Source organism: Vulpes lagopus, chromosome 2 (assembly GCF_018345385.1).
Source record: "Vulpes lagopus strain Blue_001 chromosome 2, ASM1834538v1, whole genome shotgun sequence".
Taxonomy (NCBI): domain Eukaryota; kingdom Metazoa; phylum Chordata; class Mammalia; order Carnivora; family Canidae; genus Vulpes; species Vulpes lagopus.
Window position 1 is genome coordinate 94,257,197 of NC_054825.1, and position 14,238 is coordinate 94,271,434.

General features: G+C 38.7%; 1 protein-coding gene across 2 annotated transcripts in view; it reads right to left on the bottom strand.

Moving 5' to 3' along the window:
• The window catches only part of SHPRH (SNF2 histone linker PHD RING helicase), a 92,517-nt gene extending 78,701 nt beyond the window's left edge, over positions 1–13,816 (bottom strand). The window contains exons 1-4 of one of the 2 annotated variants that reach the window (XM_041744076.1): positions 13,597–13,816; positions 5,186–5,856; positions 2,391–2,520; positions 290–508 (exon numbers count right to left, since the gene is read on the bottom strand). In XM_041744076.1, coding sequence (XP_041600010.1) covers positions 290–508; positions 2,391–2,520; positions 5,186–5,824 — 988 coding nt within the window. In that variant the 5' untranslated portion in view covers positions 5,825–5,856; positions 13,597–13,816. Of the gene's footprint in view, positions 1–289; positions 509–2,390; positions 2,521–5,185; positions 5,857–13,387; positions 13,533–13,596 lie in introns of those variants that run through there. The other variant, XM_041744077.1, reaches the window with a different exon arrangement.
• Positions 13,817–14,238: the final 422 nt, after the last annotated feature.

Genomic DNA, 14,238 nt, shown 5'->3' on the forward strand with positions numbered 1-14,238 from the left:
TCAGGTTCCAAAAGCAATTCTTAGTTGGAAAGACATGTAAAAAATGTATTGGTTTTTAAAAATTCTAATCAAGGTAGGAAAAATTAGTTCAAACACTTAAAGATGAGGGAACCCACAAATTAATTTCTCTAGATTTTAATTTTAAAGAATTTCTTAAGCTCTCATTTTGTTCATAGTAAAACCCATTCTACTGTTTCAATATGATTTGCTTAACAATATCCCCCATCCCAATTATCTCTCATATAATCTCTATGATCAATTTGCCTTTCTTTAAGCATCTTATACTTGCCATTAGTAGGAGCACTTCTGAAATGCTCTTGTTGTAGCATCCAATTGACAGCCTCTCTCTGGTACGGTCTCAACACAGGAATCAAGGCAGGATGCTGCACATCCACTTGGATGGACTGTGTTTCTTGCTGATGTGTTTGCTTCACAAACTGATAGAGTTCATCAATCTCCTGTCCCTCTGGCTCACTCTCTGACTCTTCCTCATCCTCTTCCAACACGTCTGTATATCCAACAATAAATATACTCAAAACAACCCGATCTACCTCTTGAAACTATAAGCAATTTTTATTCTACTATGTAGTTTTCCATCTCTGGGACTGGAAGGCCCTACCTAAATTCTTCACTGATCAAAAATCCACCCTTCAAGATAGTTCAACCTTTTCCATGGCTTTTCCTTTCTTTTTTCCCTTGGTTAGAACTAATGTTCTCCTCTGTTTCCTGTAACATTCTTCTACTTTGGATATAGCGATAGATTGCAATCAATCTGGCAGTACAGTCATTTATGTGTATTTTTCCCTTGTGCACTGAACTGTAATGCAAAGGCTGTCTTTTGTTTTTATAGCTCATCAGAGCAGCTAGCACATGCTTTGCCCATTGTAGATATTTAATAAACATTTGAATGTGAATATCTTTTGCAGTTTATAAAAGGATAATTTATTTCACTTTTACATCTTAACATAAAAAATCCATATGCAGACATAATTTTTCTATGTCTAGTAAGACAAAGGTTCCCATTTTATTTCTTATGCTAAAAAAGGACAGGCATTTGGTAGCAGCAGAAGCCAACTAGGAGATAATTGCTTAAGCCACTAATACAAATTTGTAAAAATATCAGATACATTTGTTGGGCATGACTGCCATTTGGAAGAAGACTGGTGCCTACTATAACATGAACAAAAATTCAAAATCTTGAATAACTGTACAAACCCACTTTAGCTTATGATTTACTTCTGAACTGTTCCAAAAAGGCCTATCTACACTTTTACAGAATGCACTTCACATGCCATAGAGTGAAGACTGTATCACAAAATACATAATTTGCTTTTTTCAACAAAAAATATGCCATACAAGATTTTCAAAATTTTATAATTAATGTCTAGTTTTATGTTAGGTTATTTCACACTTTTACTATACTTGTGTATTCTAGTACTGATAACTAAATTGAAGTTTTTCTTTGAAAAAAAGAAAGTTCAATTTGTATTATTTTGAAAAGGCAGAATAATTCTTACCATAACCTTAAAAATTCTAGATGTACTTAAAAGCATCCCTTCCAATTCTGAAACCAGAGATTTTCCTTCTTTTAAGTCAATATACAAAATGATTTATTTTTATTAGTTTTTTTTAATTAAGTAGGCTCCACACCCAACATGAGGCTTGAACTCATGACCCTGAGATCAAGAGTTGCACACTCTACCAAATGAGTCAGCCAAGCACCCCTACTTTTATTAGTATTATGAAGCTTTGCAAAAGAATGTACTAAAGAAACAACTCAATGGTCAAGCTTAGAAACTGATTTCCCAAATATTCCAGTATGAAATGTTCTGTAATTTGAACCTGAAATAATGCTGACCCACCATGAGCAGGCCTTGTAGAGTTTGAGCTGTTTTTCCAGGAGTGTTGATGGGCTGCACCAAGCCATCCACACTCTCTCCTTGGGAACCAAAGGTAGACAACTCTGAAGCTGCAGTCCTGACCAAAGATGCAACATCTTGCCAAGAAACAGTAGCAAAGTTAACTGGTCTTTATGGGAAGCAGGCTCTTGAGATTATTTGTCAGACTGCAAAGGAGAGGTGGAATAAGGCCAGCCAAGAATCTCTGGCCATGACAAAATAAAAGCACAAGAATGATGCAAAAATTCTAATCAGCTTGGATCCTTTAGACTCTGACTATTGACTGCAAATATTTCGTGGGTACTTCTCTAAGCTCAGTATTTAGCAAGGAAAGACACAAATTAGTGGGGCATTTCAGATACATATAATTTTATCAGATAGTGATTTTATAGAGATTGTTTAATTTTATTATGGTTTATCATTTTTCTGCTTGTTATGTATATGATTTGGGGAACCTCCCAATTCTTAAAGTATCAGCAATTTTTAATTTACCTGGAATAACAAAATTGTATAACTTTTCCATCACTCTTTTCATAAGTTGATTGAATTTCTTCATTCTTGAATTTGCATCACTCAAAAAGTCTAGTTTCGCTAGACCACCTTCCAAAAGATAAATTCCAACCTACAAAGAATTAATCAACATAAAAATAGTTTTAATAGTCCTATACATTCTATATGAGGACATAAAAAATTTTTTAACCATTACTTTTTTTAAACATATTTACCATATTTGCTCCACAAATATTAGATACATACCTATTAAATCTCCCTCACAAATTTCAAAACTTCAATAACAAATTCATTCTACAAATGTAGTGCCTACTATGTGAGATGCACCATTCAAGTTGCTAGAAAAAAATACTTCCTAAACTGGAACTGAACTTGGGACAATGTGATGAGAATACCAATCCCACCTACCAAGTCAATGATTTTCAAACTTGATGAGTATCAAAATAATCAGTGAAGTTGGTTAAAAATGCAGATTCCCTCAGAAGATTCTGACGCATATGCCAGGGTTCTTAAGCAGTTAGGTTTGGGAATACCTATTACTAGATCAAACACTAAAATGTATAGGAAAACAGATCTTGATTGATGTAATATATCCTGATTCTTGTAAAACAATTCAGTATGAAGTTCTGTAGTCAAAATATTTAAAGTTGAATACTGGCATCGGTGTTTAAAAGTTAAAAAAATAGGCAAGGTAATTGATTTATTTAAACCCAAATGCTGTTATTTGCAATAGGAGAGAAACCTCTATGAAATAGCCTAGATAATACAATCTTAAAACTTCCTAATGGTAAATACTCAATAAATACATTTTCTTTCATTTCCATTATCCTGGATCTGATTCCATAATCACACAGAGGCTCATATTCTTTTCCTAAAGAACAAGAAGCCAACCCAGCATTATTTAGGAATGAGTAACAAAGAGTACGTTTAATTATTATTTGTACTCTGCCTTGTATGCATCTAGAGTTAGCTTATTGTAACAGCAATAAACGTTTAAATATTTATAAAAATTGGGATAAGAAAACAGAATAGATCAAGGATTGGTCCATGGGGAAGGTGGACAGAATAGATACACAAGCCACGAATTCTTATATACATGCTTATCACTGAGCCACAATTTCCTCACACACAATCAGCAAGGAAAGGGAGTAAGTGGTTGCATAGTTTCGTTCTCCAGGGAGGAATTAATTACAATCTAATGCTCCTAAGTTTTCTTTCCTATTATCAATTCTGAAAGCATACCAATGCAATTGCTTTTTTTTTTTTTTACAATTGCTTTTTTTTTTTTTTTAAGATTTTATTTATTTATTCATGAGAGACACAGAGAGAGAGAGAGAGAGGCAGAGACACAGGCAGAGGGAGAAGCAGACTCCATGCAGGTAGCCCGACATGGGACTCGATTCCATGTCTCCAGGACCAGGCCCTGGGCTAAAAGTGGCGCTAAATTGCTGAGCCACCGGGCTACCCGTTTTTTTTTTTTTTCTTTTAATATTTTATTTATTTATTCATGACAGACACACAGACACAGGCAGAGAGAGAAGCAGGCTCCACGCAGGGTGCCTGACGTGGGACTCAATCCCGGGTCTCTAGGATCATACCCCAGGCTGAAGGCGGCACCAAACCGCTGGGCCATCGGGGCTGCCCTACAATTGCTTTTTTTTTTTTTTTTTTTTTACAATTGCTTTTTAATGTAAGAAACACAAGACACAGATTTCAATTGAACAAAAGTGAATTTAACATTTTAGAATTTCTTTTCCTTTCAAGCTTTGGCCTGAAGGCATATTAGCCTACTTTATAGTTTATAAAGGACATCTATTTACAGCAATGCACTTGATTCTCAACATGACTATATGAAGCAAAAAGAATGTTTATTATTTATATTTTATACAGAAAGATACTGAAATTTGAGCATTTAAATGAGTCACATAAAGATACTTAGCTAGGAAATAGAAGAGCCTGAAATGAATTATAAATTTACTCATTCATTTGCTGGAAATCTGTTCAGTATCAGGACTTTTACTAGGCTGTGAAGATAAATGATGTCGTAGTCTGCTGAAGGAGAAAAATCTAAAATGAAAGTACACTACAAGTGGTCATGGTAAAAACAAATGTGTATAGAGTATTATGGGGAAAGGGCATGTAAGACAATCCATGAAATTTACAAAAAGATCTCCCTAGAGAAGTGAACTCTGAGCTTAATATTAGAGAATGCCCAGGAGTTATTAGGGAAAAGGAAGGGAAAAAACCAGGCAGAGAACCATTAAACAAAAGCAAAGATGCAGATATATGGCCAGAAAACATGTAGGAAATAAATCAATTTGGAATTTCTGGGACAAAATAAAAAGCAGAGTGATAAAAGAAGAGGCTGGAAAAGTAGAAAAGGGCCTATCAAAGAAGAGAGTTATGTGCCGGATGACACTTGGTTCTGTAGGCAGTAAAGAATAGAATTTCATTTCATTCACATTATACTAATCCAGAGACAAAGTAGATGGAGTTGAAAAGGCAAGCAGGGCAATGGTTAAAGGACTGCTACAGGAAAAAGGAGAGATGACAAGACACGGAGAGCAGAGCTGGAAGAGTATCTTGAAAAAGGACAGCCTGGAAATGATCAGCTAGAGTATACATTTTTTACAGTTACTGAAAGCTCAAAATAAAGTACACTTTGAAACTTAATGAGAGGTTTATTTCTGGCTTTTAGACCTTCCTTCTAAGTTAACTTCAAAATGGGACTGCCCAACACAGAAGAACCTTTAAGAGACACCATAAAAATTGAGTACCTTGATCATGTGATTTCCTTCTGGTTTTTGGTAAAGTTTTATTCTTCTCTTCTTTTGTAGCCACCCCAAATCTTCTAATATTTCACCACTGAAAGATGATTCCACTCGAATACCCTTGTCACAAGTACTAATTGGCTCATTGAGTCCTTTTTCTTGCTTCTCTACATCTTCACATTCTGAATTAACATAGATCAGGAAATGATCGCTTGACTCTGAACTCATCAGTGTAAAACTCTTTTCAGAAAAATGTTCAATTAAACTCTGTTCAGGAAGAAGCTGAAGAGTTAATTCTCCCAGAAATGCCTTCCAAGAATTATCGAAGTGATAGGGAGAAATCACGATATTCAGCTTTATAGACAAAGGAGAAAAAGTGCCACAAGTCTCTTCTTTATCGTTTGATTTTGAGATGCTCACTGCCTCCGAACACCTCTTTTTATCTTTGTGAGCCACTTCTTCCTTTAGACTATCACCTAAGATGATGCAGTGAGCAGAAGAGAAATCTGAACCAGAGGAGGGGTTCTCATCATCAGTTAGGGTGAGAGGTTCATTTCTTCTGTCTTCATGCATATTCCAATGAAGCTGCTGTTGTTTTTCCTCATCAACTCTCACTGGAGGAGCACGTTTCCTCCGGCTACTCATTTTCAAGTTTTCTTGGTTAGCAAATGTGAACTCTAGGAGACAAATGCAACAAGTAAGCATTCCAAGAGAGAATTTTGGTATTAAAGTGCTCCCAGATGAATAATTCACCATAAACTAACAGCTCACACACATAATATGAAATCTTAAAAAGATACAAAAAGCAATGGTTAATTTTTTTAAAATAAGTCAAATACAAGTAAGGTCACATTGATAATCTCATGCATCATAGAAATTCAATGGTCTTACCAGTTCTTTAATGGATAAACGTAATAGTGTGTTATATAGAACAAAATACATTCTAAAAATGCATGTAATGAGCAGCATGACACTAAGGTAAATCTCTCAAATATCCTGGAAATGCTATTTGAAGAGTTTTAGTAACATTTGAACTCATCACAACAGAAATTCGATTTTGTTTTATAATCCCAACAGGTTAACAAAACTTCCCTTGACCCACACATAGCTGAAGAATTCCCGAATATATATATTCTCTCTCAAAAGAAGAAAATAAAAATACAGAACAGGGGATCCCTGGGTGGCGCAGCGGTTTGGCGCCTGCCTTTGGCCCAGGGCGCGATCCTGGAGACCCGGGATCGAGTCCCACGTCGGGCTCCCGGTGCATGGAGCCTGCTTCTCCCTCTGCCTGTGTCTCTGCCTCTCTCTCTCTCTCTCACACTGTGTGCCTATCATAAATAAATAAAAATTAAAAAAAAAATACAGAACATATTTCTTTTTTATGAATTGGCATAAATAAGAATAGCTGGGCAAGGAATAAGCTGGTGATGGCAACCAGGGGAAATGGAGCAAAGACAAAAGAAGAAAGAGATGAAAAAATGTAGGAAAAAGAAGAGAAAGCTTTGTCATCTCTGAAGAGGAAATTGGTCTGACACCAATTAGGTAGGGTCAAACTATACTTTTCTCAAAATAATAGCCAATTTCTATATGAAACACACAACTCAGAGGTTAAATCATGAAGTTGTAATGATGATTGATGCCTAATTCCACCTATTCTAATGATACAGCTGGAAAAAAAAAAAGGATGTATAAACAGTTAAAATTTAGCTTCAGGGTAGTTTAAGAAATATTCTCAATTTGGAAAGTTTATGGACTGAAAGATGCAAGATGTCAAAATGTCAATTCCTAGATGTTGACCTACAAAGTAATCCTATTCAAAATCCCAATAGCCCCCCCCCCCCGCCCCAGAAACTGACAAGTGATTTTAAAATTTATATTAAAATGCCCAAGATCTAGAAGGGTCAAAATAATTTCCAAAAAGAAGAATAAAGTTGAAAGACTTACACTTATTCTAGGACTTATACTGATGGTAATTAAAACAGTGTGGTAATGGTATATGACATACTGATCAATGTAACAAACTAAAGCATCCTGAAATAGACCCATACATGTATGGTCAACTGATTTTTTTTAAAATGATTTATTTACTGTTTATTTATTTATTTTAGAGAGTAAGAGTGAGCATGGGGGTGGGGCTGGAGAATGGGAGAGGGAGAGAATCTCAAATAGACTCCCCACTGAACGGAGAGCCTCATTTGGGGCTTGATGTCAGGACTCATGAGATCACGATCTAAGCCAAAGCCAAGAGTCAGATGTTTTAACTGACTGATCTACCCTGGCACCTGGTCGATTAATTTTTGAAAGAAATTCAAAGGCAATCTATGGGCAAAAATATTCTTTTCAATAAACAGATAGCCATATGCAAAAAAATGAACTTTGACCTTTACCTCTCACCACATAGAAAAATTAACTTGCAATAGATCACCAACTGAAATATAAAAGCTAAAACTATAAAACTTCTAGAACAAAACAGGGGAGAAATTAAAGTGACATTAAATTAGGTAAAAAAATTTAAATAGGGCACAAAAACAGAATGCAAAAAATTGATAAAGTTTCAACAAAATTACATATTTTAGCACTTCAGAAGATACTGTTATAGAAAGGAAATGGGAAGTCAGATGGGATGGGATGGGATGCAGTATTAGTAAAGCAAGTATCTGATGAAGGATTTGTATGTGGAATAGAAAAAAGCTCACATATCAATAGTAAGACAACCTTATGACGAAACGGAAAAAATTCTGAACATACGCTTCACCAAAGATGATCTACGAGTGCCAAATAAGCACATGAGAATATCTTCGCCATCATCAGTCATTAAGGCAATGCAAATTCAACCTACAATCCATGACAGGGAACTATGTATGTATGTGTGTACTAGAATGGTTAAAATTTAAAAGACTGAAGAGGTAGAGCAACTAAAACTGAACTCTCAAACATGAGGAAAAGTCCATCAATTTTCTTACAAAATGAAATACAAACTTTCTGTGCAGCCTAGTAATCCTACTCCTAGATATTTACCAAAGAGAAATAAAAACATAGATTTACACAAAAGATTTAAACTTGAGTGTTAATAGCAATTTTAACAAAAGCCAAAAATGGAAACAGTCCATTACCTGGTAAATGGATAAACAGGAGGATATTTCTTGATAACCTACTGATACAACATATGATGAGATGGATGAATTAAAAAAAAAAAAGATGGATGAATTTTTAAAGCATTGCGCTAAGTGAAGGAAGCCAGATGTGTAAGACCTTATATGATTCTATTTATGTAAAATTCTAGAAAAGGCAAAAACCTACTGATTGAAAGTCAGTGAGTGGTTACTAAAGCAGAGGAAGTGGGAAGAGGTGGACTGATGGCATGGAGCAGGAGAGAAAGTTTTGGGATGACAGAAATGTTCAACTGGTATTTACGTAATTGTATATACTTGTCAAAACTCATCAAATGGTACACTTAACATTGCTGGATTTTACTATATGTAAATTATACCTTAATAAAGCTGATTTTAAAAGTGCAAACGAAAAGGAGATGCAGAAAAGACTTAAAATTAGAAGAGAGGGCAGCCGGGGTGGCTCAGCGGTTTAGCGCTGCCTTCAGCCCAGGGTGTGATCCTGGAGACGCAGGATTGAGTCCCACGTTGGGCTCCTTCCATGGAGCCTGCTTCTCCCTCTGCCTGTATCTCTGCCTCTCTCTCTCTCTGCGTGTCTCTCATGAATAAATAAATAAAATCTTAAAAAAAAAAAACTAGAGGAGAATGGAGTGCCTGGGTGGCTCAGTCAGTTGGTTAACCACTTGCCTTCAGGTCAGGTCTTGATCCCAGGGTCCTGGGATCAAGCCCTGAGTCAAGCGCCTTGCTCCATGGGGAGTCCGTTTCTCCCTCTGCCTCTGCCACCCTCGCCCCTAGCTTGTGTTCTCTTTCTCTCTCTCTCTCTCTAATAAATAAACAAAATCCTAAAAAAATAAAATTATAAGAGAATTATTAAGAACAGCTTTATTCTGGGACGCCTGGGTGGCTCAGTGGTTGAGCATCTGCCTTTGGCTCAGGGCATGATCCTGGGGTCCTGGGATGGAGTCCCACATTAGGCTCCCCTTGGGGAGCCTGTTTCTCTCTGCCTATGTCTTAGCCTCTCTCTGTGTGTCTCTCATTTATAAGTAAATAAATAAAAATCTTATTTAAAAAAAGAACATTTTTATTCTAATTAACTTGAAAATTCTAGAAAAAATGAGTAATTTACTGACAAAATATAAATGGATAATTAATTCTCTTAGTAGTCACACTGCATGTGGCTTTTTAACTTTAAATAAGCTTAAACAGCATCATAAACTCAGCTCCTCAATCTCACTAGTCACACTTTTAAGCACTTGACAGTCATAGGTGAACAGTGGCTACTATACTAGACGGTGCAAATATAAGACATTCTCAAAACTGCAAAAAGGCTAGCAAGTAGTACAGGTCTAAGTCAATCATGAGAATTCCATTTCCTTAGCCAGTGCCTGCTTTATGAATCTGCAAGTAATAAACTGTAAACAATCTCTTACTATGGTTAACTATAAGTACCTTATCTTGTCTATGATCTTGGAAGAATAATACCCAATAACCTATGTTTATCTTCGTCCAGTTCTTATCAGAACATAGGTTAGAATACTGGAAATTGGTCATTCTGCTAGAACTCTGAAAAGTTCAGCTATATCAACTTATTAGTTGATTATGGCCACAAATAATGCCAGATAACATTGTACAGCACTCCAAAGCTCAATATCTTAAGAAAGCAATCATTTAATCTCACAGATCTGCAGGTTAGCTGGTTAGCTGAGGGTTGGCTGATGTAGGTGAGGTTTCTGGAGGAGCAGTTCAACCCTGCTTATAATGTAGTTCTCATTTTCCTCCTAGGACCAGTAAAGCAACTCCCAAATATACTTATCACTATAGCTGAAGGGTAACAGTGTAAATCCAATCACACAAGTACTTTTTAAAGTGTGGTCACAGCAAAAGTACAAGGTTCCACAAAATAAATAAAGCAAGTCGCAGTAACGGACCAAACTGAAGAGGGAGGGTAATGTACCATACTTCTCTACCGGGTAGAACTGCTAATGGCAGAGTGTGGATATGAGGCAGCAGTGGTGGTGATGGTGGGTTACATAATTTATTACCAACAATAATGCTAATATTAAAAACATGGCAATTATGGAATTGTTAACTCTAAAGGCCCCAAAAGGAACTAGCTATAGAGTCTCACAGCTGCAAAGCAATGGCTTACAGGAGAAAAGATTCTAATTCTAGCTTTGGCATTTACTGTGTGCACAGATAGTTATCTAACTAACCTCTCTGTGCGAGTTTTCTCATTTCTAAGATGGGGATGATAGGATTATCCTTAGAAATAATATAAGTGCCATAATATAGTTAACAGAAGTTTAGCATACATTCAATGAGCAGTAACTGCTAATCACCACCATCTTTGAAACTATAAATTATATATTCTAATAACCAAGCTGTAATGTGGTAGGATGGAGGACCATGCATCTGTGTGTCTCAAAGTTGACTGCACATTAGAATCATCTGGGGGAACTTTAAAAAATCTTGATGCCCAAGTTCTATGCTAGCCAATTAAACCAGAACTGAACATACATTCATGATTAAAAAAAAAAAAATCTTATTTAGATTCTTTTTTTTTGTTTTTAAAGATTTTATTTATTTATTCATGAGAGATAGAGAGAGAGAGAAAGAGGTAGAGACACAGGCTCCACACAGGGAGCCTGATGTGGGACTCAATCCCAGGCCTCCAGGACCAGGCCCTGGGCCAAAGGCAGGTGCTAAACCTCTGAGCCACCCAGGGATCCCAGATTGACTCTTTTCTTAAGGGATTTCTATCCAGGGATAACTTCTTGAACTAAGAAGATGTTATTTGATCAAAACTACTTATAATCATAATGTTAATTGGCAGCTAATAAGTCAAGTACCAGTAAAATTCTATAGACTTCTAATCATATTCCAAATCCTTCTTCTGGTTTTCTATACACTACCTGAGTCCCATTTTTGATTATTCTACTTCTTATTCCTCCTCCTTAAATATCAGAGTTTGGGTAAAACATGTTTATTTGAGGTTTTAAAATAGGAACCAGGGATCCCTGGGTGGCGCAGCGGTTTGGCGCCTGCCTTTGGCCCAGGGCACGATCCTGGAGACCTGGGATCGAATCCCACATCAGGCTCCCGGTGCATGGAGCCTGCTTCTCCCTCCGCCTGTGTCTCTGCCTCTCTCTCTCTCTCTCTGTGACTATCATAAATAAATAAAAAAAATAAAATTAAATTAAAAAAAAAAAAAAATAGGAACCACATCTTAATTGTCCTACATTTAAGTGTAAAAAGCCTTTTGCTTGAAATGCCCTCTCATACTTTTTCTACCTGTTGCTCTTCCAATCTTCCCCAGAAAACCTTCCACCACCAGGCATGCTGAGTTAAGGGCCATTCCTCCCTGATCCCAACTGCTGTACTGTTCCAACTGTATGACTTTGAAGGCTATGACAGCTGGGCAGGAATGGTATCCTATTCACCATTGTACCCCCAATGCCAGCATGGAATTGATATTCAAAACAAGGTGAAACAAATATCTCTAATTCCCCAAATACCAAATATCCTCCCTCTTAAGTACTATGTTCGTTTTTAGACAAGTCTCTTAACCACATTCTAGAAGATCACAAGTAATGTGAAACTATTCTTTACTATTTCTGGCCCTGAATGAGACAGAGAAAACTGACTGACCCATACCTTCAAGAGAAAACAAAAGACAGATTTTTAGACAAATAAACATAAAATGCTAAGTTACTAAGACAATATGACAAATGATTACTAAACTCTGATTTAGATTTTTTTTCCCTCCAAATTATTATCTCTTCATTAAAAGACACATACAAATCCTGACTTAAAACAATTCCATGGTAGGCCTGGATTTAGAATTTAAGAACAATAAGAAGTATACATCTGCCACACTGCTGCCCAAGGTGAGCCTTATGCAAGCAAAGCCCAATCATCACGGATTAGTGAGAAGCTTTTAATGATCTAGCAATATCACAATCTTTCTGTAGTAATGACTTCAGCAAGATGAGAGTGTTTGCATCTATTGAACCCCAAAATGTGTCAGTCACATAAACTTGAAAAATGCCCTCAAAAAGAAGGCATTTTTCACCAGTACATTCTCTTCCTCCGAATCTTTGTAGCCTGAACTTTTAATAAAAGATTTAATAATTCTGCAAGTGGAGTTCTTAGGCTTGGGCCAAAAGAGGACATATACACAGTAGCATCTTTCAAAAGTAAACTATTTTATTGTCAACTGCTAGCTTATTGGCTAATTCGACTTGGGAAGATCTAGCAAGCACAGGTTACCCAGTACATACACACGTCTCTCGTTAATGCTCAGTAATGCTCAGCATCATTTCTGATTATAAACCAAAGGGTCTTTCTGGTGACAGTACAGATGTGATGCATCATTTCTATCAATGGACGTTTCAACATCTTGCTACCATCCAATAACAACAATTTTAAGTAGCTGTAATGGCTTTAAAAAGATAGTTTGTCCAGTTAAAGAGTTAAAGTAATTTAAATACACGTAGGAAACCATCAAACATCTAGTATTTCTACCTCCTGGGTCATGTAAAGTCACTTAGAAAAAAAAAAAAACAAAACAGCACGAGCTTAATGGCCATTAACTAATAGTGCTATGCCTCAAAGTGACAATCATCAAATAGCAGATCTTTGCTCATCAAATAATGTATCTTTGTTCATCAACCTTAGCAACGACCACGGACCACGGAGTCAAAATGCACAACGTACAAGGATGGTTCTGAGAGCGAATGTAATTCATCGGACTCCAAAGGTAACTGAGAACTTTCAGACTAACTTGGAAGCCTCGCCTCCCCTTTACCACATTACAGCCCCGAGCACCAAGACGCTAGGCAGCGGCCCGGATCCAGTCTCCAGGGGCGTGTGCCCGACCAACGGTGATACCCACTCGGTTTTCTTCCGAAACTCCCGGAGTCTGAGCTGGGCTGTCAGCGCCGCATCACTCGCAGCAGGCCGGGCAAACAGGCCACCCGCGAGGCCGGGGAGCGCGACGGCGGTCCCTCGGACGCTCGGTCTGAACGCCGCAGGCCCCGGCCCCGGCCCCGGCCCCAGCCCCCGGGGAGAAGCACAGCCTCCTTTCCCACGGCCCTACCTTCCCCCGGGGGAGCCGAAGCGGTCCGGCGGCCCCCAAGCCTGGGATGGGAAAGGGTCCGAGAGACTCGCGCAGAGGCTCCCTTTCAGCCCTGTAGCTTCCCGGGCTCCAGAACAACAGTCTTCCCTCCCGGGGACCTCCGTCTCCGAGTGGAGGCGTCTACCGTCCCCGACCTCTGACCCCTGACCCTCCATCCCCCAAGCGCCTACCTAGGCTGGTTCTCTAAGCCTCTTGAACCGCTCTGCACCAAGGTCCGGGGCTCTTCTAAAGCCCCCGCAGGTCACGGGCATGCATTCGCCACCCGCCGAACACCAGCTTCAGTCGGGCACGCGCGCTTTATGCTGGTTTGTGTCGGGGTTCCCGGGGGGCGGGGGCCCAGAAACCACAGCGCCCAGCTGCCGGGTGCGCGCTGGAGCGTGGGGTCAAGGCGAACGCGCACGTCGGAGCGCCCCGCCCCTTTTCTCCGGTGATGGCTTCACAAGTCGCTTCTGCGCAAGTCCACACGGTGAAAGCCTCGCGGAGGATACAGTTGGAATCTCGCGATAGCGCGGCCCCACATTAGGAGTTCAGGATTGGTTGGAACCTCTAAGGGGGAGGCGGGGCCCTACGCAGAGTATTAGGTGTGGGCGGGGCTGCCCTGGAAGCCTGGGATGGGAGTTAGTTGGTGGCTTTAGGAAACTGGCCGGCGAGTGCTCTGCAAACGCACCTCTTTTTTTTTTTTTTATTTTTTATTTTTTATGATAGGCACACAGTGAGAGAGAGAGAGAGGCAGAGACACAGGCAGAGGGAGAAGCAGGCCCCATGCACCGGGAGCCCGACGTGGGATTCGATCCTGGGTCTCCAGGATCGCG